Raw genomic sequence first — 27,431 nt, 5'->3', positions numbered from 1 at the left:
CATTACACAAAACTAACAAATTATAAAAGAAGACAGTGAGAGAGGGAAAGAGATACAAAAATCTTTTTTAAAAAGATTTTATTTATTCATGAGATACACAGAGGGAGGGAGAAGGAGGCAGAGACACAGGCAGAGGGAGAAGCAGGTTCTATGCAGGGAGCCCGACATGGGACTCAATCCTGGGACTCCAGGATCATGCCCTGGGACAAAGGGAGGTGCCAAACCACTGAACCACCCAGGGATCCCCAAGACACAAAAATCTAAAAGACAAATAGAAAACACTTAACAAAATGACAATAGCAATTCATACTATTAATAATTATTTTCAATCAAAAGGCTTAAACTCTCCAATTAAAAGACAAATGGCTGAATGGTTTTAAAAAAATGATAGAAGTCTACGCTACCTGCAAGGCAAACATAGGCTGAAAATAAAGAGATAGCAAAAGATATTTTATGCAAATGATAACCAAAGTACCACAAGAATGTCTATATTTATATTAAACAAAATAAACTATTTGAAAAAATGACAATGAGATAAATATGGTCATTATTTAATGATGATCAGTTCATTAGGAAGATATAAAATTATAAGTATGTTTGAACCTGAATAGGAAGATCTGAATGTATACAATATACATCGACAAACTTAAAGGGAGAAATAAATAGCAAAATAGAATAATAGGAAAATTAATTGTCTTATTTTTAATAATGGATAGAATACCAATAGAAAATCAACAAGGAAATAGCAGGTTCTACTACACTATAGAAAAAAAAAAAACCTAGGAGATGTATACAAGTCATTCTTCCCAACAGGAACAGAATACACAATTATTCACAAGTATTTTTGGGAACTTCTCAAGGATAGGTCACATTCAAGTTTAAAAATTCTTTAAAAATATGAGAAGATTCAAATCATACCAAGTATATTTTCCAATCACAGTGATATTAACCTAGATATCAATAACAGATGGGAAAAAAGAAAATACACAAATTACATAACACACTTGTGAACAACGAGTCAAAGGAGGGAATAAAGGGGAAAGGAGAGAAAATGAGTGAAAATATCAGTAAGGGTGACAAAATATGAGAGACACCTAAATCTGGGAAAAGAACAAGGGGTGGGATCCCTGGTGGCGCAGCGGTTTGGCGCCTGCCTTTGGCCCAGGGCGTGATCCTGGAGACCCGGGATCGAATCCCACATCGGGCTCCCGGTGCATGGAGCCTGCTTCTCCCTCTGCCTGTGTCTCTGCCTCTCTCTCTCTCTCTGTAACTATCATAAATAAATAAAAATTTAAAAAAAAAAATAACAAGGGGTAGTGGAAAAGGAGGTGGGTGGGGGGTTGGGGTGACTGGGTGATGGGCACTGAGGGGGGCACTTGGCGGGATGAGCCCTGGGTGTTATGCTATATGTTGCTATATGTTGGCAAATTGAACTCCAATAAAAGAAATAAAATGTAAAAACAAAGGAGAAATCAAAATTGAAGTTAGTAAATATTTGGAGGTAAAAAAAAGAAATGAAAACATTTCTGTGGTTTAGCATTTGTTTTTGGCTCAGGTCCTGATTCTGGGGTCCTAGGATTGAGTCCAGCCTTGGGCTCCCTGCAGGGAGTCTGCTTCTCCCTCTGCCTCTGTCTCTGCCTCTTTCTCTGTGTCTCTCATGAGCAAATAAATAAATCTTTAAAAAAACATTCAAATAATGTAACCTTACACCTTAGAGGTTCAGAAAAGTAAAACAAAATTAAGGCCAAAGTTATAGTAAGGAGGGAATAATAATAAAGATTAAATTAGAAATGAACAAAATGGAAAACGAAATACAATAGAAAAAATTAATGAAACTAAAAGTTGTTTTTTTGGGCAAGCCCTTAGTTAAGCTAGCTTAAAAATAATCCTCATCTTATTAAAATTATTAAAATTGTAAATGAAAGAGGATAAACTACAACTGTAACCAAGTGGCACAAGGAATTTTAAGAGACTACTATGAAAAATTACATGTCAACATATTGGATAATCCAAAATAAATGGATAAATTTCTAGAAAAATGAAATCTACAAAGACTCAATCACGAAGAAATGGAAAATCTGCACAAACCAATAATGCATAAGACATTTGACTCAATAATTTTAAATTTCCAAACAAAATAAAGCCCAGAATCAAGTAGGTTCAGTGGTCAATTTCACCAAATATTTAAAGAAGAATTAACACCAATACTTCTCAAAATTTTCCAAGAAATATAAAAAAAGAAGACTTCCAAATTTAAAGTCCAGCATTATTCACATATCAAAGACAAAGACTGTAACAAAAGAAAACTACATACCAACATCCTTGATTAATATAGATTAAAAAATCCTCAAAAACTACTAGAAACTAAATTTAATGGTACATTAAAAGGATCAAACACCATGAACAACTCACTTAGGATGCAAAAATGGCTCAATATATCTGAATCAATCAGTCAAATCAATTAGCAATCCAAATCAATCAAACATCATGTTAAACAGAATTTTTTTAAATTATCATCTCAAAACTCTCAGAAATCTCAGAGTAGACATAATTTACCTCACCATAATAAAGCTGTTATGTAAAAAGTCCACAGCTAGCATCATACTCAATGGTGAACATTTTTCCTTTAAGATCAGAAACTAGGTGGGGATGCATTGGTGGCTCAGTCAGTTAAGTGGCTAGCTCTTGGTTTTCAGCTCAGATTATGATCTCAGGGTCGTCAGATTGAGCCCCATGTTGGGCTTTGCACTCAGTGAGTAGTCTTCTTGAGATTCTCTCTAATCCTCTTCCTCGGTCCCTCCCCCTACTCATGCTTACTCTCTAAAATAAATAAATCACAAGGAAAGAAAAAAAAATCAGGAACTAGACAAAGATGCTCACTTTCACTACTTCTATTCAATGCAGGTTTTAAATCAACCAATTAGGCAAGAAAATAATAGTCACTCAAATCAGAAAAGCAGCTATTTCTGTGTGCAGCTGACATTAATATTATATGTAGGAAAATTTGAAGACCACTAAAATAATGAAAGGTAATAAACAAATTTAGCAGATTTTCAGGATGAAAAATCAAAATTTAAAAATCAGTTGCATTTCTATAACTAACAACAAGCTATACAAAAAGAAAATTAAAAAAGAGTCCCATTTAAATTAGCATCAAAAAATAAAATATGTAGACAAAAACTTAACCAAAGAAATGAAAGGTTTATACACTGAAAACTATAAGTTAATGAAAGAATTTAGAATAAGAAATAAATTGGAAGTTGTTTATTTTTATGAATTTGAAGAAAAATATTACTGAAATATTCATAGTACCCAAAGCAGTACACATATTGAATGCAACCCCTATCAGAATCTTAATGATATTTTTTAACAAACATAGAAAAAACTACTAAAATTCATATGGAATCACAAAGACCCAGAATAAACAAAGCAATCTTGAGAAGGAAGAATAAGACTAGACTTACATTTTCTGACTTCACAATCTGTTACAAAACTAGAGCAAATTAAAATTAGAGGATGGTGCTGGCAAAACAAAAGACAAAACAAAAACAGACATATAGACCAATGAAACAGAATAGAGCCCATAATATACCTGCATACATACAGTCATCTGATCTTTGACAAGAGTGCCAAAAATACACAATGAAGAAAGAAGATATTTTCAATAAATTGTGTTGGTAAAAGGGAAAAGAGTGAAAACAACCTTTCTCTCACGTCACAAACAAAAATCAACTCTAAATGGATTAAAGACTTAATTGTAGTACCCAAATCTCGCAAACCCCTAGAATAAAACATAAAGAAAATCTTTATAAAACTTATCTTGGAATTATTTCTATGACAACACAAATTTTTTAAAAAGTAGACAAGATCACATCAAATAAGAGCTTCTGCACCAAAAGGAAACAGTCAACAACATAAAGGGCAAGCTACAGATTGGGAAAAAATATGTTCAAATGACATATCTGATGACATATTAGTATCTAAATATACAAAAAACACTCCTACATTCAATATAAAAATTTTCCACAAATAATACAATTAAAAATGGGCAAGAGGTTGAATAAATATTTCTCCAAGAAGACACAGCAACAATTATATGAGGAGATGCTCAGTACCCCTAAATCATCAGGGAAATGCGAATCAAAACCATAAGATATCATCTCATTCCTATTAAGGTGGTCAGTATCCAAAATGACAACACCACCAGAAAATGACGTCCCGGTGAGCATTTGAATAAACTGAAGCCCTTGTACACTGTTGGTTGTAATGCAAAATGGTGCAGTTCTCATGTAAAAATATTGTGGAAGCTCCCCAAAAATTACAAATAGAGCTCTGATATGCTTAGCCATCCCACTTCTGGGTATTTATCCAAAAATCTTGACATTAGGGTCTTATAGAAATATATACACTCTCATAATCATGGAAGTTGGCATTTTCATGGTAGCTAAGAAATGGAAACAACCTAAATATCTCTCAATAGATAGAGAAAGAAAATGTGGTATACATTAGAATATTTAGAATATTATTCAGTTTTAAATACTAAGGAAATTCTTTGATATGAGACAATATCTATAAACCTGGAGGGCATGTGCTAAGTGAAATAAACCACTAACAGAAGAAAAAACGCTTTATAATTCCAATTATATGCAGTATCTAAAACTGTCAAATTCATAGAAGTAGCAGAATTGTGGTTGCCAATAGCAGACAAACACAGGGGATTATGATTGCTCTTCAACAGGTATAAAATTTGAGACACTAGATGAATTAGATATCTGCTGTATAAAACTATGTCTATAGTTAACAATTCAGTATTTTGCAGTTAAGATTTTGTTTAGAGCGTAGCTCTTATGTGTTCTTACTACAATAGAAGAGACCTTTTTAAGAAGATGAAAAGAAAGTTACAGACTTGGAGGAAATATGTATAAACTACCTATCTGACAAAGGATTATACCAAAATATATATTAGACTTTGAATTCAATAAAATAATCTACTTAGAAAATAAGCAAATAATATGAACAGGCACTTTACTGAAGAAGATCCATATATTGCAAACAAACACCTGAAAAAAATGTTTAACATCATTAGCCATTAGAGAAATGCAAATTAAAGTCACAAGGTATCACTGTACTCCTATCAGAAGAACAGAAAGAAACCGCAGTTCCAACAAAAGCAGGAGAAGTTACAGAGAATCCAGATGTCTCATAGATTGGCTTTGGTAAAACAAAATGGTATAGCCATTCTGGAAATGTCATCTCATAAGTGCATTCTTGAGCATGTATCCCAGAGAACAAATGCTTATGTTTACACCAAAAAAAACCCCAAAAAAACCTATATATAGTAACAGTGAATTTAGTCATAATGACCAAAACCAGAGATAAACTAAATATCCTTCAACATGGAAATAGTTAAACAAACTGTGATACATCCATAGCATGAGATACTACTTAGCAATAAAAGTAAATGAGTGATTGATATGTTAAAAAACTTACATAGATTTCAAAGGAATTATACTGAAGGAAACAAAAAATACCAAAGGGTCACATAATATATTATCCTATGTGTATAACATCAAAATAACAAAACTACAGAGATGGGGAGCATATTAGTGAGTTGGGGGCTAAGGAAGGAGCATAAAGAATGAGATCAATGTTACTATAAAAAATTTGTATGAGGGATCTCTGTGATGGAATCATTCTGTATCTTGCCTGTGTTGGTGGTCACACAAATTTACACATATGAAAAACTATATAAAAAACTGGTGAAATGTGATTAAGGTTAGTAGATCACGTCAATTCCTGATTGTAATTAAGGGAAAATGTGTGAAGCATAGAATAGATCATTGTATGTTATTTCTCATAACTGCATATTAATCTATATCTTAAAAGTTAAAGTTAAAAAATGGTAGTTAAGACCTATGCATACCAACAACTTGTGGTGTTTCCAGGGGAGAGAGAGTCAAAACATGATTGTTTTTCCAAAGTATAGTCTGTGACTTCATACTGACATAAATTAGTGAAAAGGAAAAAAAGGAAGCAAGGAGAAGGAAGGAAGGAAGACAAAAAAAGAAGGAAGAGAGGGAGGGGAAAAAACAGTTTGTATAGGATTATTCCAAATAATTTATGTAGATACTCCACACCTCATGAAGGTGAAGATTGACCTGCCTCCTACCTTGAGTGTGCACTGTACTCAGTGGTTTGCTTCCAAAGAGAAGGACATAGGTCCAAGTCCCTGGTCCACCGTGTCGGGTACACTTGGACCCAAGCTCGAACTTGTAAACAAACCCTCCTGTGTTTGCATCGGTGTCGGCTCCTTGGTGGTTTCTCAGATTCGCAATTTTGGGCACGACATTTGGGGGCTCGTCCGGGATCCTAGAAACCTCCAGGACCCCATCCTGAGGGTTTCATGCTTGGGGAGTGCACTCAACTTTTTCCACATTTTGCGCGCATATTCTCTGAGAGCTCTACCTGTAGGAATTCCAATCTATATTGGGTCGGCATTGGCTTAGGCGGACACGCTGGCGGGCGTCGACTGGGGGTCTTGAGGAGACGTCCCTTGTCCCCACTGGGAGGACAGGGTCCTCATCTGTAGGGAGGACGGAGGTCCTCATGTAAGGAGGGCCGGCTGCCAGCCCCCCGGGTTGCTTTTTGTTTTGTCTCCGTGGCCGCACTGGAACGTTTGTCTGTTACTGTGTTCTTGTTACCTGTTTGCGCGCTGGTCTGTGTTACTGTGTCCTTGTTAACTGTTTGTGCGTTTGACTGTGTTATTTGTTAACTGTCATAACTGTCTGTGCCTTGGTGTGGACGGGGGACATAATGGGGCAGACACAAACCACACCCTTGTCCCTTATGCTCTCCCACTTCTCGGATGTTAGGGAAAGAGCTCTTATTCTGAGCATAGACATACAGAGAGAGAGATTCCAAAATTATTGCATATCAGAATGGCCAATATTCAACGTGGGATGGCCCAGAGAAGGAACTTTTCACCTACCTATTATCTTACAGGTTAAGGCCGTGATCTTCAGGGACAAACCAGACGGCCCCCCTGACCAGGTGCCCAACATCCTGGCCTGGCAGGACATGACCGAAAATTCCCCTCCTTGGCTAAAACCCTTTTTACCCCCCAAAGCACACAACTCAGCTGAAGGTAAGGAGAGACTCCGGGTCCACCGCCAGACTCTAATGGCAGGTCTCCAGGCTGCCGCGTGCAAGACGACCAATCTGGCCAAGGTCTATGATGTGAGACAGGGTAAGGATGAGAGTCCAGCAGCCTTCTTAGAGGGAGTCATAGAGGCTTTTAGGCAGTACACCCCTATGAACCCAGAAGCCCCGGAAACAAAGGCTGCAATTATCATGGCTTTTGTTAACCAGGCCGCTCTGGACATTGAAAAGAAATTGCAAAGAGTAGAGAGACTGGGAGAGAAGAGCTTGCAGGACTTAGTGATAGTAGCAGAACGAGTCTGTAATAATAGAGAAAGTCCGGAAGAACAACAAACCAAACTAAGGGACCGGCAGACCCAAAACCTGGCCAAGATCCTGCTGGCCACATCCATGGATGACCCACAGGAAAGATGGAGGCACCTCAAGAAGCTGGCCTCAGGGACAGGTAAGGAGGATGGCCCTTGTCCCCGTCGGGAGCGCCCTAAGATGAACAAAAACCAATGTGCTTATTGCAAAGAAGAGGGCCCCTGGTAAAAAACTGCCCTAACAAAAGATCTAAGGCCCCTGCCAAGATCTTGGAAATGCAGGACCTGGACGATTAGGGGAGTCAGGGTTTGGCAACCCCCCCCCCCCCCGAGCCCAGGGTAACTCTTAGAGCAACTTGTTGAATTCCTAGTGGACACTGGGGTACAACATTCAGTTTTATTACAAGCCCAAGGGAAATTGGCAAGCAAGACTTTATGTAAGGGGCTACGGGCACCGAACAGTACTCATGGACTACCCGAAGAACTGGGGATCTTGGCATGCGCTGGGTATCCCACTCCTTCATGGTCATCCCTGAGTTTCCCTACCCGTTGTTAGGTCGGGATTTGCTCACCAAGATGGGGGCACAAATTCGCTTCCACCCCAAAGGGACAAAAATCCTAAAAAAAGAGGGGCACCGGATTCAGGTGCTTGTCCTGAGTTCAGAAGACAAATATTGTCTCCACCAAACGCCCTCAGCCCCAATGACTGACATTGACTGTTGGCTGCAGGAATTTCCCCAAGCGTGGTCAGAACCTGGGGGATTTGGGCTGGCCCGGCACCGACCAACCATAACTAAAACCAGGGGCCGACCGTGTCAGGGTCTGCCAACACCCCATGCCTCTCATCTCCCTAGCCCAGACTGGGACCCCCATCTGCATGACTGTCAAGAAATTTTGGCACAGGTGCATGGAATCAGAGCTGATCTCCAGGACCAGCCACTGCCGAACACCAAAGCCACCTGGTACACAGACGGCAGCAGTTTCCTCTGAGAAGGAATCAGATAAGCGGGGGGCAGCTATAACCATGGAAATGGAGACCCGATGTGGGGGCACCAACCCTGCCCTGTTGTGCCCAAGATTGCGAATCCGAGAAACCACCAAGGAGCTAACACCAATGCAAACACATGAGGGTTTATTTGCAAGCTCGGGCTTCGGTCCAAGTATACCCGACACAGCGGAGCAGGGACTTGGACCCCAAGGTGGGTTTTAGCTTAGTTTTAAGGGCTGGTCTTGGGGACCTTCCGAAGGGGGGAGCAATTTCTCAAGTTCCCTTTACATTCTGATATGGGGCTTTCAAGGGCATTGAGCTCTGTTCTTATTCTAATAGGGGCTTCCTGCCCTTGGCTTGGGCTCTGTTCTTATTCTAATGGGGGACTTTCTAGGACATTAAGCTGTAAGCTGTTTTCTTCCTGTAACTGAAGTAAGGTAAAGTTCAGCTCTTATTCACAGGGGCCTGGGATGGCTGCACTTGTGCTACTAACACTGAACTTAAAGTGGAATGGCCTTAATTTTCTTGGCCTCCACAGCCGACACCCCCAACTATACTGATGCTGATTTGCACTGGATCAAACGCTTGCCTGTGACCCAGTGCTTGCGTGGCTGGTGGAGGGCCGCAGACTCCAGCATCATCCTGCCAGAGGAACTGGGACGGCGAGGCCTATCCAGAATGCATCGGAGTACTCACACGGGAACAAGGAAGATGGAAGACCTCATACGACATGCAAAGATCACTATTAAAGACTTTGGAACAAAGATGGAGCAGATTGTGGTGAGCTGCTGCACATGCCAGTTAACTAATGCCTCTGCCCACGGATTTAACCTGGCTCCGAGGGGACTGCCCAGGGGCCTACTGGGAAGTGGACTTCACTGAGGCAAAACCTGGAAAATACGGATACAGGTATTTACTAGTGTTTGTAGATACTTTTTCAGGATGGACAGAAGCATTTCCCACCAAACATGAAACACCACAGACCGTGACCAAGAAACTGCTGGAAGACATCTCACCGAGGTATGGTTTTCCTGTTAAAATTGGATCAGACAACAGCCCAGGATTCGTCTCTAAGTTAACATGGGGAGTGGCACTAGTACTTGGGGCAGATTGGAAATTACATTGTGCATATAGGCCCCAGAGCTCAGGACAGGTAGAGAGGATGAACAGAACATTAAAGGAGACCTTAACTAAATCAGCCCTGGAGACTGGCGGGGACTGGGTGACTCTCCTCCCCTTCATTCCCCATATAAGATGGGACTGACTCCCTACGAGATCATGTTCGGTCTTCCTCCACCTGTTATCCCCAATTTAAAACCTGAGGGGCTTGCTGAATTTGATGGTCACCAACTCCTTTTCTCCCTCCAAATGTTACAATGAACCCATGAGCAGGTGTGGCCTAAGCTGAGGGCCCTCTACGAGACTGGGCCACCCTGAACCCTCATGGATATCGGACAGGTGACTGGGCCAGCACCAGACACTTCAACCTCGCTGGAAGGGACCTTACATCGTGATCCTGACCACTCTCACCGCTCTCAAGGTCGACGGGATTACTCCCTGGGTCCACTACACCCACTTCCAGCCAGCTGACCAACACTCTGTTCTCAAGGACTTTGTTCAGAAAGGAAAAGCCAACCGGACAAGAACAATCCCCTAAAGCTAAGACTGCACTGTTCTCACTTATTTCCCACCTTCAAGACTCCCTAGTCTGAGGTTGTCTTTCAAAATAGAAGGGGATCAGAACATGAAGATTCCTAACTCTGGGAAATGAACTAGGAGTGGTGAAAGGGGAGGTGGGTGGGGGTTGGGAGTGAATGGGTGACGGGCACTCAGGGGGGTACTTGACGGAATGAGCACTGGGTGTTATTCTGTATGTTGGTAAATTGAACACCAATAAAAATAAATTTATTATTAAAAAAACAACAAAATAGAAGGGGATTAGACTTAGTCTTCTTACAACAAAGGGTGGGGGTGGGGGGTTACATGCTGCCTTAAACCTAGGATGTTGCTTCTTCACTGAAATGTAAATGGGAGCAAGAACAGCAACAAGGTTGGTTCGAATCCTGGTTTAATCATTCCCCCTGGCTCACTCTGAGAGCAACCTGGACCCATGATTGGGTCCTTCCTTAGGTTCCTCTGAGAGGGGAAAATATGGAGGCCGAGAAAATTAAGGCCATTCCACTTTAAGTTCAGCGTTAGCACAAGTACAGCCATCCCAGGCCCCTGTGAATAAGAGCTGAACTTTACCTTACTTCAGTTACAGGAAGAAAACAGCTTTTAGCTTAATGTCCTAGAAAGCCCCATATTAGAATAAAAACAGAGCTCAATGCCCTTGAAAGCCCCTTATCAAAACGTAAACAGAACTTGAGAAATTGCTCCCCCCCTTCTGAAGGTCCCCTAGACCAGCCCTTAAAACTAAGCTGAAACCCACCTCGGGGCCCAAGTCCCTGCTCCGCTGTGTCGGGTATACTTGGACTCAAGCTCGAACTTGTAAATAAACCCTGGTGTGTTTGCATCGAAAACAAAACAAAACAAAACAAAACAAAAAAAACAAAGAGTAGGACATAGGGACACCTGAGTGCCTCAGTGGTTGAGCATCTGCCTTTTGGCTCAGGTCGTGATCCCGGGGTCCTGGGATCAAGTCCCACATTGGACTCCTGCAGGGAGCCTACTTCTCCCTCTGCCTGTGTTTCTGCCTCTGTGTCTCTCATGAATAAATAAATAAAATCTTAAAAACAAATTTTATTTTTAAAAATATTTTATTTATTTATTCATGAGAGATGCAGAGAAAGACACAGGCAGAGGGAGAAGCAGGCTCCAGGCAAGGAGCCTGATGTGGGACCCGATCCCGGGTCCCTAGGATCACACCCTGGGCTGCAGGCAGTGCTAAACCGCTGCGCCACCGGGGCTGCCACAAAACAAATTTTTAAAAAACAACAACAAAGAGTAAAGCATATAAAAAGGGGAGAAGGAGTAACTTTACATTGGAAAAATCTGGTGAAAATTACCCCAGACAAGTGACCAAGATTAGCATCATCAGTAGTAGGTCATATAGGCATAATGCACCCCTAAGAAGACATGATAATTAAGGGCACTTAATCTCTGCAATCTTCTTTTCTGAAACGCATAACCTTTGTCTAATGAGTAAAGCAAAAACAAAAACAAAAAACACAAAAAAATTGAGGAACATTGTATAAAATACCTGTCAGTACTCCTCAAAATTGTCAGAGCCATTAAAAACAAAGACCTGAGTGGCTCTCACACCCCAGAGAGTCCTAAGGGGAGTTGTTGACTAAATATAAATGTGATTCTTGAAAAGCAATCTGAAAAAGAAGGACATTAGGAAAGTGAGTGAAATATGAATAAAATATAGAATTTAGTTAATATTGGGATGCCTGGGTGGCTCAACGTTGAGCATCTGCCTTTGGCTCAGGTCATGATCCTGGGATCTGGGATCAAGTCCCACATCCAGCTCCTTGCAGGGAGCCTGCTTCTCCCTCTGCCTATATCTCTGCTTCTCTCCATCTGTGTCTTTTATGAATAAATAAATAAAATCTTTTTTAAAAAATTTTAGTTAATATTAATGTACAGATATCAGTTCTTTGGTTTTATGAAAGAACCAGGATAGGCTCCATAGTAATGTATATGTTAGCAATAGAGAAATCTGAATGAAAGATGTATGGTACTACACAAATTAATCCCTTTGTCTGTTTGCTGCTGTAGTAATATCTACCTACTTTTATTGCAGTACTCATCCCATACGTGATCTCTTTCTTCATTAATCAATCTCCCTCATTTTAAAATGCTTTAGTGAATTTATTTTTTTCAATTTTGAATTCTGTATATAGTATATAGCGTTTGTTGATCTTAATGAAATCTAATTTAATTAGTAGTGTCAAGTCAGTGTGTACTAAGAATAAGATAATCTTCCAGGAATAGGAAACCATAGGAACATTTAGGCAAAACCTAGACTTTCCATAGCTTGACATCTTGTTAACTGTAAGAGAGTGTTAAAAGATCAGTAACAGTACAAAGTAGATAATAAGCCAAAAGAGAAATGTCATAGTTAACCAGGAAAAAATATGTTGATATTTACTGCAGATATAAAGGAAGATTTCACTGAGGAGGTGACACTTGCATCTGACCTTAAAGAAAAGAAAAAATTTAGCTAACAAGATAAAGTAGAGGAGGTAATTCTATACGGGGAAATTAGGAATAGAGTGTGAATACAAAGGAAGGAGAAAATAAGAGATGTTAGAAAGGAAAAGTCAATAACTGGTTTAGTGGTTACATGGGAATAATGACCAAAATGCAAGAAAATTCTAAATTGGACCTCTGGGAAAACAATAGTGGTGCTGACAAAAAAGAAAATCAGAGCTTGTACTAGTAGATGGTTTGAAGACCTCTAATCATATCCTGGAGAGAATATTTCTCCAGGATGCTATACTTGGGTTCCTTAGCCCTTAATCAGAAACTGGCAGGGCTGTCATGAAGCTGCAATGTTTGGTCTGACCAGGCATTCCATAGTAAACCCCATGGCATTGAGGAATTAGGGAGATCTTAGCTCTGCCCACAATCCTACAGGCTGAGGACAGATATCCTATCAAGACCTACTCAGTTATGTGTTTTTACCTATTAAAAGAGTTTATGTTTTCCTCTTTAATAGTATATTCAGCATTTCCATTTAATAGTATATTCAGCATGCTGGAGTCTGCGGTACCCAGTTAGCAGTAGGAATTTTGAATATTTTATATTTTGTAAGAAATTTCAATGACCGAATACAAATTACAAGATAAGTGTCTTGATAAGGTAAGTAACCCAGTTTTCCTAGATTGTGAAAATCTGTTTAAGCTAACTCTATAGTTATTTGTCACTAGTATTTGTGAAGCTCAATCTTGGTAAGCAGATGATTTACCCAAGAATAGGACAGTGTTATTTGACTGTGACCTGGTTCTTTCTGTATATCACTTAAGTAGACATAATGATGTTGAGTCTCCTCCCATATAGCCCAACAAAATAAAATGCTGGAAAGTGCTTTGAAAGCAATAAGGGATCATAAGTCAAAATGAAGTAATACGTTTCAGTAGAAAAATAATTGTTTGTGCTAAAAGCATCTAGTTTGGTCCAGGTACAACATCCAGTGTTCAAAGGCCTGGATTCTAGCCCTAAGGTGATTGTGTATTTAACTCATTTTCAGTGAAAGCAACATGCTAAATTTAGAGAGAAAAATAACTTACCAGGTCCTTCCATCATAAATTTCATGGTTTAAGGGGTGAGACATATAAGAAAACATATAGTCACAAAACAATGATGAAATTTAGGTTTCAATCCAGGCTGTGATGAATATAGTTTGGAAGGAAAGTTTATAATAGAACCTAGCCAAGCTTTGGGATACCCAAAAGTAAGGAAATAGCTCTTGAACTAGACATTGGAAGCTGTATAGCATAGCACTTAAATCAGAGCTGTGCTCTACTTTTTTGAAAAGTTAGAGAATTTTCAAAGATCTGGACATTCTGAAATCTCAGTTTCTCACCATCTGATGAGTCTAGTTCAGGCATAAACAAACCACTGACTACACCAAGATTCACTTTAAGACAGGAGAGAGTAAGATGCATTCTGGCCAATTTTGCCATTATTATTATTTATTATTATTATTATTATTATTATTATTATTATTATCTTAAATTATGTCCACATCTAAAAGCAGACTAACTCATCCAGTCAATCAAACACCCAGTGACAGGAAGCAGATTATAATTGGCATGTGATCTCTTGGTTTGAAGGGGATCCACACAGAATGCTATAATAAAAGTTGGGTATGTAAAGAATATTGGCTATCAGTTGGCTATTTCTGGCAGTGCCACCACACAGAGGCCTTGGTGCTTCACAAGAAGTCTCAGGCTCTTAGTGTGAGCAAAGGGAGCAGATTTTGGTATTTTTATCATAATTTCTTCAAAAGTGGTTACTCTTTTTGGTGAACAAATGAATATCAAGTATCTTCATGGAAGCAATGAGTTGAAATCAAACTGTGCAAGTGTTAGAAAAGTAATCAATGACCTAGTATTTGAACATACTGTTTCTAAGGAGAGAGTACTGGATAAACATAAGCAACAGGTTCTTTTAGTCCTTCTATAAAAAACAAAAATCAAAACAGAACAAAAAACAAAGGAAACTTGAATTTCACTGTTAATGTTTACACACATACATACACACAGGTTCCAGAAGAGAGGAGTAGCCTAACGATTTAAAAATAATATTTTCAAGAATTTCATGAAAAAATAAATTTCACAGTTTTTCAAGAAGATAAGATAATAGGACACTGTATTTTATTTCACTACCATTTTGTTAGGATGGTTTTAAAATAATGATTTAATAATAAATTTTATCAAAATTTTGTTGCTAATGCAAAAGGCATAGACTTTTTTTTTTCTTTAATCTGTTCTAAATGGTGAACCAACTTTAGAGATATTCTGATGTTAGTCTTTCCTTATTTTAAATTTGAGTGATTATTTTTTTATATACCAGTATGGTCAATTTGCTATTTTCTTTATAGTTTTGGAAACTTTTCATGAATACAGTTTCTCTTTTTTGTACTGTCATTGTCTGATTTTTAACAAGGTCATATGAGTCTCATACAAAAAGAGGAGAATTTTCCCTCTTGTAATAAACTTATCAAAGGTTGTGTAGATATTTAAAACATTTAAAGGTATTAGAGGAGAAGACTAAATAGAACTAAGATAGTCTAAAAAGGAAAAAAAAATTGTAAATGTGAGGGAAAGAAGCCCTAAAGATTTTCCCTGTACCCATGAGTGGTATAATAGCTGTACCTAGTGGTTAAGAAGAGTATGAATTCTACAACATAAAGAACCCTATAAGATCATGTAGAAAGAAAAATTTCTGGGGCACCTGGACGGCGCAGTCAGTTAAGCATCCGCCTTCAGCTCAGGTGATGATCCTGGGGTCCTAGGATCAAGTCCTACATTGGACTCCCTGCTCAGAATGGAGACTGCTTCTCCCTCTGATCCTGGCCCTGCTCATGTTCCCCTTCCCCCTCTCTCAAATAAATAAATTAAATGTTAAAAAAAAAGGTAAGAAAGAAAGAAAACTTTCTCCCTTACTGATAATCTGAATTTACTATAGACCATGTGAATACAGTAAGTGTTTTCTCTGGGTGGAAAATAAGGCTAATTAGATTAAAATTTTAAATAATCATAAGTGCCTATAACACAAGATGTAGCCATAATGATCAATTTTTCCTTAAATTATAGTGGCCAGAGCCAAAAGACTTGAGTAAAGTAGAAGTGTTTTAGAATCAGAAAAATTCTTCTATAAATTAAATGAGCAACTTTTTTTTTTCCAAAGTCAAATAAAGCCTATGATATCTGACCTGGAAATAAGCATACATTTTTTCTTTCATTATAACATGTACACTCTGGTTTCTAAAAGTACATTAATTCATGGATAAGGAGGTGCCTGTGTGGCTCAGTTGGTCAAGTGTCTGCCTGAGTCCCACCTATGGGGCAGGAGTGGAGGGGGTCCCTGCTTAGCAGGGAGTCTGCTTCTCTGTTTCCTAGCTCATACTCTCTCTTTCACTCTGTCTCAAATAAATAAATAAAAATCTTTTAAGAAAAATCATGGATAAGGAGTATAGAAAAATATTAAGAACTGATTCAAGTGATTATGGATGAGTTGTTTTATATTTGCCATTGTTATCATTCTTAAATTTTAATGAGAAACTGCTTCATTTCTATAACATTTTTAATAACTCTGTTCTTACAGAGAGCCATGAGAAGTAGGAATGAAACAGAATCCACAGACTTCATTCTCCTGGGCTTCTTCCCTGAATTTAAACACATCACAGCCGTGGTCTCCTTCATTCTTCTGATCTACATGGCCGCCTTCACTGGCAACACTCTTCTGATCATCCTCATTTGGTTGTATTCCCATCTCCACACCCCCATGTACTTCCTGCTCAGTCAGCTCTCCTTAATGGACTTGACTTTGACCTCTAGCATTGTCCCCAAGATGGTGGCCAACTTCTTCTCTGGTTGGCGGAACATATCATTCCTGGCTTGTGGGACTCAAATTTTCTTCTCCCTGACTGTGGCCATTGCAGAATGCATCCTTATAACTCTCATGTGCTTTGATCGTTATGTGGCTATATGTGATCCTCTGCGGTACCCAGTTATCATCAATCCTAGAGTTTGCTTACGGATGATTGCCATGTCTTGGGCTGGAGGGGCACTTACTTCTCTGGGTCACACTGTTTTTACCTTACATTTTAATATCTGCAACCCTAGAGAGATTCCCCACTTCTTCTGCGAAGTCATGGCTGTGCTTAGGATCGTCTGTGAGGATATCTCAGCCTATGAGAAGGCAGTGGTGATAACAAGCATCCTTGTTCTGCTTCTGCCATTATCTCTCATTTTGTCTTCCTATGTTCTCATACTCCTTGCTGTACTCCGAATGAACTCCCCAGAGGGCAGGAACAAGGCTCTAGCCACCTGCTCCTCTCACCTCTGTGTGGTGGGTCTCTATTTTGGTCCAGGTATGTGCATCTACATGAGACCTGGTTCTGCCAAGACTCCAAAGTTGAATCAGGGTCTCTTTCTATTTGGAACTGTCCTCACTCCACTCCTAAACCCTCTTGCCTATAGTCTCAGGAACAAGGATGTTCTAAGTGCACTGAAAAAGTTAATGGGGAGGTATCAGTCCTCAAAGTAAATGATAGAAATCCCAATATCAGTCATAGACAAAATAGGGATGCACCAGCAAAGGGGTATTTTGCCAGTTAAAAAAATAATCCCTTCAAGATCTTGGAAAAGTCAATTCATTTTACTGAGTTTATCTGCAGGAAAAAAATGTTTATCCTTTCCTCTTTCCATCTTAGAATTTCTTTCTAATTGTCCTAGATGGTGTGCTGATGAAGGAAAGGGAACTGTGCACATTAATTTTCTTCATGATTTATAATTGATGGTAGTGTGCAAGTTAGTATTTCCAAAAGTTTCAGGTTGATCCCATGAAAGAAAGGCCAGTTTTTGCATCCCTGGTTGAAAAAGAAAAAAAAAAAAGAAATTCACCTAGCACAGAGATACTTCAGGATAATTCCCGGTTAAAATAAATTAACGGACACAATGATAAATCATCAAGAATCAGATAAATTTACCAGTGTTGTTTTGCTCTAACAGGACTCTGAATTTTTCTTACTCCTGTGAAAATAGTCTTCACTCTATGTCAGTGCTTCCCAAGAGTGGTTTTCTGATGACTTGTGTTAGAATCATCTACTGACTTCATAAAATATACTACTTTTGTGCCCATATCAGATTAGCAGAATTGTAAACTGTTAAATTGGGCTCAAGAATCTGACTGGCAGACCAGTTAGTGCTTGCCATGTTTGCCAAGGGTTATGAGCCACTGATCTAATTATTGACCTAATTTTCTAGACTTGTAATGCAAAGTAATTTACTGATTGTAAAGTTTCCTGATGTCATTATAATGTATGTAATAGAATGAGTTAAAGTAGCTAGCAAAAACTAATATTATTTTTAAGATAATAGAGAATAAATTTTGTGTTTGGAATAGTTCATGATTTAAAAACATTGAGCACACAGAGTAAAAACAAACATTATATGGTTTCATTCATTTGGGGAATATAAAGAATAGTGAAAGGGAATAGAGGGGAAGGGAGAAGAAATGGGTAGGAAATATCAGAAAGTGAGACAAAACATGGAAGACTCCTAACTCTGGGAAACGAACTAGGGGTGGTGGAAGGGGTGGTGGGCGGGGAGTGGGGGTGACTGGGTGGTGGGTGGGCACTGAGGGGGGCACTTTACAGGATGAGCACTGGGTGTTATTCTGTATGTTGGCAAATTGAACACCAATAAAAAATAAATTTATTATTAAAAAATAAAATTATATAATTTGATTTAAAAAAGTAAAAATAAAAAGATAGGTTTATTATATAAAAATATTAATGCTTGAAAATATTTTAACAATTAAAATTTTAAGCAGGAGGTATTATAGATGTTTCCAAAGTATTGATATATATCAAAAATTGAAAATACAATATATAGCTGTCACACTAGGAACTTATTATATTTTATTTTTTAAAATGACTGAAATAACAGAAAAGCAGTTTTTCAATCAATAGGAAACACTCAGAAGGAGAGGTAACGACCTAACAACTTATCCCTTAATTATTTCAGAAGCCATCCATTGGACATTGTATTACAGAGATACAAAGCTGAGTTTTGGAAAACTTAAAATCTATGTCAAACTTCAATTGTGCCAACAATATTAACCATGGCCCCTTCATAATTGCTAGAGAGAATGAGATGAGAGAATCTGGTACAGAGAAGGGCCCTGAAAGTTTCCATTGAAATTGAGTAAAAATACCACTTAAGTGAAGGATAAGAATTATATTTAATCCATCTCAAATAAGCAGACTGTGTCATTTAATGGTTACTATCATGGGTTCTCACCACCCTGTTAATGATGCTGTAACACTCTGGTACTCCAAAGGGAGTCCACAGATAAGATTGTATTTAGAAGATGACACTAGGAAGAGGGAAGAAATACTCAATGAAGGAAGACAGTGCTAGCTGAAGAGTTTCTATTGAATAATATGTGTTCATAAAGCATGTTATTTATGTTTGACAGTTTTAAAAGTTTTATTTTTATACATAACTCATGTAAATGAGCATTTTTTATTTTTATAAATTTATCTTTTATTGGTGTTCAATTTGCCAACATATAGAATAACACCCAGTGCTCATCCCGGCAAGTGCCCACCTCAGTGCCCGTCACCCAGTCACCCCCACCCCCCGCCCACCTCCCCTTCCACCACACCCCTAGTTCGTTTCCCAGAGTTAAGAGTCTTTAATGTTCTGTCTCCCTTTCTGATATTTCCCACTCATTAGTGAAATGGAATAAAGGGGAAAGGAGAAAAAAATAAGCATTTTAACCTGGTGGAATTCACACCAAAGAGTTGGATCAGGAAGGCACTCATCTTGCACTTTAGACTACATGTCTGTGTCCCACTCTTGTTGGGGAAGCACCTTTACACAATATGACAATCTTGTAAGAGGAAATAATTATTTAAAATAACTAAGTACATGACCATTCAGAATAATTATGATTAAATCCAAATGAAATCATGTTTCTTTCATGTTTCTTCATTCTCATATTCATGACTTTCATTTTCTTCTTCTACTTTAATAGCTCTCCTACATGCATATACTTTGTTGTAGAACAACCTTAATGTCTTCTATAAATAAATAGAATATTAAAAATCAACCACATTAATATGAAAATAAACTTTTGTAACTGAATAAATTATTTTAAGATGGAAACTAGAACTCCATGGGGATAGGATATAGAAAATGAAGCTTTTATGAAAGATACAAAGTAACAACCATTTCAGGTGCCCAGAGACTCTGAAATGGTACAAATGTAAAATGGACATGACATCTGAGCAAGCAGGGGACAGGAGGCATTTGAAGACAAATATTTTTCAGATGGTTCTCTGAGTTAAGGCAGTTGGACATGGAAATAACTATGGCAGTCATCTCACCAGAAGACATTAGCTGAAATTTTTGGTAATCACCAATTTTACAACTTGCACATAGAAAATCAAAGGCATACAGGTTTACACATGGAATATCTTGAAAACTAAAATCCCTATAGAACATGAACAATTGGTCAAAGGCTTGCTTTTTTTTTCAACAGTTTTTGAGCATGCCTCACTATCCTCTAAGATTGAGTAGAGAAAATCATGGTAGAAGACAATGGTTTTGTGGTGACATTTTAATGATTTTGTTATTGTTAAACTATGAAAGAGCATCAGAATTTCTTCATTTATGTTCATGTGGGTATGACATTGGAGACCATGTTTGCTCATTTGTTCAAGAAATATTTTTTTGAGAACCTACTATATGTTAGACACTGGAGTTAAAGCAGTGAAAAAAAGAAAATCAGTGCTTTCATGGAGCTTACATTCTGACTGGGTAACATTAGATATAATAAAGAATATGTAACATGTTGATAAGTGATAATGAAAAATAAAGCAGGGAAGAAAGATAGAGAAGGATGCCTTTTGTATATATCATCTTCAGGGGAAGCATCTCTGAATAGGGAGCTTTTGAGCAGAGACATTAATGAGTAAAGAATAACAGTACATTTAGGGAAATTTTTTTCATACAAAAGAAAAAAAAAAGACTTTGGGAATAGAAGTGGGCCCAGCACGTTCAAGCGACGCTGATGAGGCTAGTGTGGTTGAAAGAGTGATAGAAGACACAGTCAGAGAGCACCATAGGCAAGTCTTCTAGGCCAATTAGAAAAGTCTTGCAATAGTCTAAGTGAGAAATGGTGGAAGTTTGAAGTGAGGTGGGATGTATCAGGTAAGGAGATGTGGTCCAATTCTGGACATAACTCAAAGGTAAGCTGGCATGATTTGTTGAAGATTATGAGATAGAGGTTGTGAGATAGCATGATTTGTTGAAGATTATGAGATAGAGGTTGTGAGATAGAGGAGTCAAGGGCAGCTCTGAGAGTTTAGCATGCAAAACTGGAAGAACAGCAATCTTAATTCTCTGGATTGAAAAGGAAGGCACATTACTTCTGCTTCACAGCTCATCGATAGATCTCCTGCAGTGGCCTTGGGACAAGAAGCACCTAGATGCTATGGGTCACTGCCATGAGATCTGTGCTGGTTAGTCTGTTTGACCCTACTCTCTCCTGGCCTGTGTGGACCACTATCCAGACTATATCACCCCAATTCCCTTGTATTCTGACTTCCTGCTATACTTGATCTATGAGAGGCACCTGCATATTAGAAGGAAGAGGGAAGAGTATTTATGATCTTGCTCTTACCAGGATGGGTTTGAAGAATGATTGCATTCCTTCACCAAGGTCATAACCCCTATGGGCAGCTCTCTTAGTTCTGTAAATACCACTCCCTTCCCTCCAGATAAAGGGACACAGTGTTTCCACTGCTAGCAACCAGCCCCTTTACTCTGCTGTTTCCCATACCCTGCTCTATTTCTGAACATTATATTTTCATCCTCACTGTCTTCCTTGTGGTTTCAAGGCTTTCTTTAGTGTAATGCTTAGATTCTTTCTCTTTTGCCTTTGTATACCTATTACAGTGTGTGTGTGTGTGTGTGTGTGTATGGTTGCATTTAGGTTCATATATAACATATTCTGTGTATTGCAGCCTATATTAAGTTGGTTGTTTAAGTTCAAAGACATTCTAAAAGAGCATGTTTTACTGCTAACTCCACATTTTATGCATATGCTGTCATAGTTTACCTCCTTTTAATTTCTATGTGCTTTGACTAATTTTTTCTATACATAGTTGATTTTTTACATTTGCATTTTAACCTCTATACTGGCTTTATAAATATTAATCTCCTACCTTTATAATATGCTTTTCCTGTGATTTTTTTTCTTTTCATACTTTTCTAACTTCTACTCGAGGTCTTTTATTTCTATTAAAAAATCAATTTAACATTTCCTGTAATACGGGTCTAGTGGTGATAAACTCCATTAACTTTTTTTTGTCTGGAAAACTATTTCTCTCTTTTTCTATGCTGAATAATAACATTGCCAGGTAGAGTATTCTTGGCTGTAGGGTATTTCTTTCAACAGTTTGAATGTATCATGCCAATCCCTATGAACTGTAAAGTTTTTTGTTTTTCGTTTTTAGGAAAAAATGTTCATCTGATAGCCTTATAATTTTCATTGTATGTAACCATTTTCTCTCCTCCTGTATTTTAAGATTCTGTCTTTATTTTTATTTTTACCACTTTATTTATTTAGTTTTAAAGACTTTATTTATTCATGAGAGAAACAGAGAGAAAGAGGAAGAGACATCACAAAGGGAGGTGCAGGCTCCGTGCAAAGAGCCTGATGCATGACTTGATCCAGGGACTTTGGGATCACAACCTGAGATGAACGCTGAGCCACCCAGGCATCCCACAACTTTAATCATTATGTGTTTTGGTGTACACCTTTTTGGATTCATCTTAGGAGTTCTCTGTTCTTTGTGGGCCTGGATTCCTGTCTTTTTACCTATATTAGGGAAGTTTTCATCTCTCTTTTTTTAATTTATTAATTTTTTATAAATTTATTTTTTATTAGTGTTCAATTTGTCAACATACAGCATAACACCCAGTGCTCATCCCATCAAGTGCTCCCCTCAGTGCCCGTCACCCAGTCACCCCCACACCCCGCCCACCTCCCTTTCTACCACCCCTTGTTCATTTCCCAGAGTTAGGAGTCTCTCATGTTCTGTCTCCCTTTCTGATATTCCCCACTCATTTTTTCTTCTTTCCCCTTTATTCCCTTTCACTATTTTTTATATTCCCCAAATGAATGAGACCATATAATGTTTGTCCTTCTCCGATTGACTTATTTCACTCAGCATAATACCCTCCAGTACCATCCACATCGAAGCAAATGGTGAGTATTTGTCGTTTCTAATGGCTGAGTAATATTCCATTGTATACATAAACCACATCTTTATCCATTCATCTTTCGGTGGACACCGAGGCTCCTTCCACAGCTTGGCTATCGTGGACATTGCTGCTATTAACATCAGGGTGCAGGTGTCCCGGAGTTTCATTGCATCTGAATCTTTGAGGTAAATCCCCAGCAGTGCAATTGCTGGGTCATAGGGCAGATCTATTTTTAACTCTTTGAGAAACCTCTGCACAGTTTTCCAGAGTGGCTGCACCAGTTCACATTCCAACCAACAGTGCAGGAGAGTTCCCCTTTCTCCACATCGTCTCCAACATTTGTTCTTTCCTGCCTTGTTAATTTTCCCCATTCCCAATGGTGTGAGGTGGTAAAACATTCACCAGCCTTATTAAAAAGAAGAGAGAAGACTCAAATTAATGAAATCATGAATGAGAAAGGAGAGATCACTACCAACACCAAGGAAATACAAGTGATATTAAAAACATATTATGAACAACTATATGCCAATAAATTAGGCAATCTAGAAGAAATGGACACATTTCTGGAAAGCCACAAACTACCAAAACTGGAACTGGAAGAAATAGAAAACGTGAACAGGCCAATAACCAGAGAGGATATTGAAGCAGTCATCAAAAACCTCCCAAGACACAAAAGCCCAGGGCCAGATGACTTCCCAGGGGAATTCTATCAAATGTTTAAAGAAGAAACCATACCTATTCTACTAAAGCTGTTCTGAAAGGTAGAAAGAGATAGAGTACTTACAAACTCATTCTATGAGGCCAGAATCACCTTAATTCAAAAATGAGAGAAAGACTCCACCAAAAAGAGGAATTATAGACCAATATCCCTGATGAACATGGATGCAAAAATTCTCAACAAGATACTAGCCAATAGGATCCAACAGCACATTAAGAAGATTATTCACCATGACCAAGTAGGATTTATCCCCAGAACGTGTGGCTGGTTCAACACTCGTACAACAATCAATGTGATTCACCACATCAGCAAAGGAAAAAAAGAGAACCATACGATCCTCTCAATAGATGCAGAGAAAGCATTTGACAAAATAGAGCATCCATTCCTGATCAAAACTCTTCAGAGTGTAGGGATAGAGAGAATATTCCTCAACATCTTAAAAGCCATCTACGAAAAGCCCACAGCAAATATCATTCTCAATGGAGAAGCCCTGGGAGCCTTTCCCCTAAGATCAGGAACAAGACAGGGATGTCCACTCTCACCACTGCTATTCAACATAGTACTGGAAGTCCTAGCCTCAGCAATCAGAAAACAAAAAGAAATTAAAGTGAATCAAATTGGCAAAGAAGAGGTTAAACTCTCCCTCTTTGCTGATGACATGATACTCTACATAGAAAACCCAAAAGACTCCACCCCAAGATTGCTAGAACTCAGACAGCAATTTGGCAGTGTGGCAGGATACAAAATCAATGCCCAGCAGTCAGTAGCATTTCTATACACTAACAATGAGACTGAAGAAAGAGAAATTAAGGAGTCAATCCCATTTACAATTGCACCCAAAAGCATAAGATACCAAGAATAAACACTAACAATGAGACTGAAGAGAGAGAAATTAAGGAGTCAATCCCATTTACAATTGCACCCAAAAGCATAAGATACCAAGAATAAACCTAACCAAAGAGGGAAAGGATCTATACCCTAAAAACTATAGAACACTTCTGAAAGAAATTGAGGAAGACATAAAGAGATGGAAAAATATTCCATGCTCATGGATTGGCAGAATTAATATTGTGAAAATGTCAATGTTACCCAGGACAATTTACACATATAATGCAATCCCTATCAAAATACCATGGTCTTTCTTCAGAGAGTTAGACAAATTATTTTAAGATTTGTGTGGAATCAGAAAATACCCCGAATAGCCAGAGGAATTATAAAAAAGAAAACCACAGCTGGGGGCATTACAATGCTAGATTTCAGGTTGTACTACAAAGCTGTGGTCATCAAGACAACGTGGTACTTGCACAAAAACTGACACATAGATCAATGGAACAGAATAGAGAATCCAGAAGTGGACCCTCAACTTTATGGTCAACTAAAATTTGACAAAGCAGGAAAGACCATCCATTGGGAAAAAAAAGACAGTCTCTTCAATAAATGGTGCTGGGAAAATTGGACATCCACATGCAGAAGAATGAAACTAGACCACTCTCTTTCACCATACACAAAGATAAACTAAAAATGGATGAAAGATCTTAATGTGAGACAAGATTCCATCAAAATCCTAGAGGAGAACACAGGCAACACCCTTTTTGAACTTGGCCACAGTAACTTCTTGCAAGATACATCCATGAAGGCAAGAGAAACAAAAGAAAAAATGAACTATTGGGATTTCATCAAGATAAGAAGCTTTTGCACAGCAAAGGATACAGTCAACAAAACTGGAAGACAACCTACAGGATGGGAGAAGATATTTGCAAATGATACACAAAGATACACAAAGATAAACTAAAAATGGATGAAAGATCTTAATGTGAGACATCTTAATGTGAGATCTTAATAAATACAGATATTTATTTATCAAGATAAACTATTCCATCAAAATCCTAGAGGAGAACACAGGCAACACCCTTTTTGAACTTGGTCACAGTAACTTCTTGCAAGATACATCCATGAAGGCAAGAGAAACAAAAGCAAAAATGAACTATTGGGATTTCATCAAGATAAGAAGCTTTTGCACAGCAAAGGATACAGTCAACAAAACTGGAAGACAACCTACAGGATGGGAGAAGGTATTTGCAAATGACGTATCAGATAAAGGGCTAGTTTCCAAGATCCATAAAGAACTTATTAAACTCAACAGCAAAGAAACAAACAATCCAATCATGAAATGGGCAAAAGACATGAATAGAAATCTCACAGAGGAAGACATAGACATGGCCAACAAGCACATGAGAAAATGCTCTGCATCACTTGCCATCAGGGAAATACAAATCTCTTTTTTTTAAGATTTATTTATTTATTTATTTATTTATTTATTCATTCATTATTTATTTATTTATTTATTCATGAGAGACACACACACACACACAGAGACAGAGAGAGGCACAGACACAGGCAGATGGAGAAGCAGGCTCCATGCAGTGAGCCCGACGTGGGTCACAATCCCGTCTCCAGGATCAGGCCCTGGGCTGAAGGCTTGCTAAACTGCTGAGCTCCCCAGACTGCCCAAGTTTTCATCTCTTATTCCATTTTTTATAAAATTTTATTTCATGTAAATTGAACTAATGAACTTATGGTGTATTGTCAGTTTTAGAGGTAGAGTTCAGTGATTGATCAGTTGCATACAAGACAATGTGCTCTTCACATCATGTGCCCTCCTAATGCCCATCACCCAGTTACCCCATCCCACACTCACCTCTCCTCCAGCAACCCTCAGTTTGTTTCCTAGAGTTGAGTCTTTTATGATTTGTCTCCCTCTCTGATTTCATCTTATTTTATTTTTCCCTGTCTTCCCCCATATCCTGTTTTGTTTCTTAATTCCACATATGAGTGCAAATGATATTTGTCTTTCTCTGGTTGACTTATTTTGCTTAGCATAAGACCATTTAGTTTCATCAGTGTCATTTCAATTGGCAGGATATATTACTCAGCCAGCTATTATTTCTTATTTCTTTTTTTTGAAGATTTTATTTATTTATTTATGAGAGACATGGAGAGAGAAGCAGAGACACAGGCAGAGGGAGAAGCAAGGAACCCAATGTGGGACTGGATCCCGAACTCCAGGATCACGCCCTGAGCCAAAGGCAGACATTCAACCACTGAACCACCCAGGCGTCCCAAAGCCAGCTATTATTTCTGTTTCCTCTCTTCTCTCCTTCTGAGATCTTTATAAGGTGAGTGTTACTACACTTGATGTCACTCACTGTGTCCCCTTAAGTTATTATAATTTTTTATTATTCGTTGTTTTTTTTGTCTTTTTGATGTTCAACTTATTTGTTTTCCATTACCTTGTCTTGAAGATTGCCAAATTGTTAATCTACACCCTCTAATCTGTTTTTTATTTCCTCTAGTGCATTTTTGAAATGTCTTTTATTGCATTTTTCAGCTCTGATTAATTTTTTAAAGATTTTATTTATTTATTCATGAGTGACACAAAAGAGAGAGAGGAAGAGACATAGGCAGAGGGAGAAGCAGGCTCCATGCAGGGAGCCTAATGTGGGACTCGATCCCAGGACTCTGGGATCATGCCCTGGGCCAAAGGCAGGCATTAAACTGCTGAGCCACCCAAGTATCCCTGAATTTTTTGTTGTTGTTGTTCTCACTGAGTTTATCCACTTGTTCTACAAGTTCAATGAGTATCTTTATGACTTTTTTTTTAAGTTGTAAGTTGTTTATTTATCAAGATAAACTATTTCATAAGTTAATATATATGTTTCATGGTTCAGGAACACAAGGCAGTGAAAATCATCCATGGGACTCAACCCAAAGCAATCATTTTTTGAAGGTTTTATTTATTTTTCAGA

At 38.2% G+C, this 27,431-nt stretch overlaps 1 protein-coding gene across 1 annotated transcript; it reads left to right on the top strand.

Annotated features, from left to right (window-relative positions):
* The first annotated feature begins 16,236 nt into the window (after window positions 1–16,236).
* Window positions 16,237–17,175, top strand: LOC144289199 (olfactory receptor 2L2-like). Its single transcript, XM_077857435.1, has one exon. The coding sequence runs from the start codon at window positions 16,237–16,239 to the stop codon at window positions 17,173–17,175; it is 939 nt and encodes a 312-aa protein (XP_077713561.1).
* The last annotated feature ends 10,256 nt before the right edge of the window (window positions 17,176–27,431 follow it).

Source organism: Canis aureus, chromosome 18, assembly GCF_053574225.1.
Source record: "Canis aureus isolate CA01 chromosome 18, VMU_Caureus_v.1.0, whole genome shotgun sequence".
NCBI classification, from domain to species: domain Eukaryota; kingdom Metazoa; phylum Chordata; class Mammalia; order Carnivora; family Canidae; genus Canis; species Canis aureus.
This window is presented reverse-complemented; position numbering and strand designations above follow the sequence as displayed.

What these genes read in the sequence shown, in the direction of transcription:
- LOC144289199 (XM_077857435.1), top strand. Translation starts at nt 16,237, where the DNA reads ATGAGAAGTAGGAATGAAACAGAATCCACAGACTTCATTCTCCTGGGC.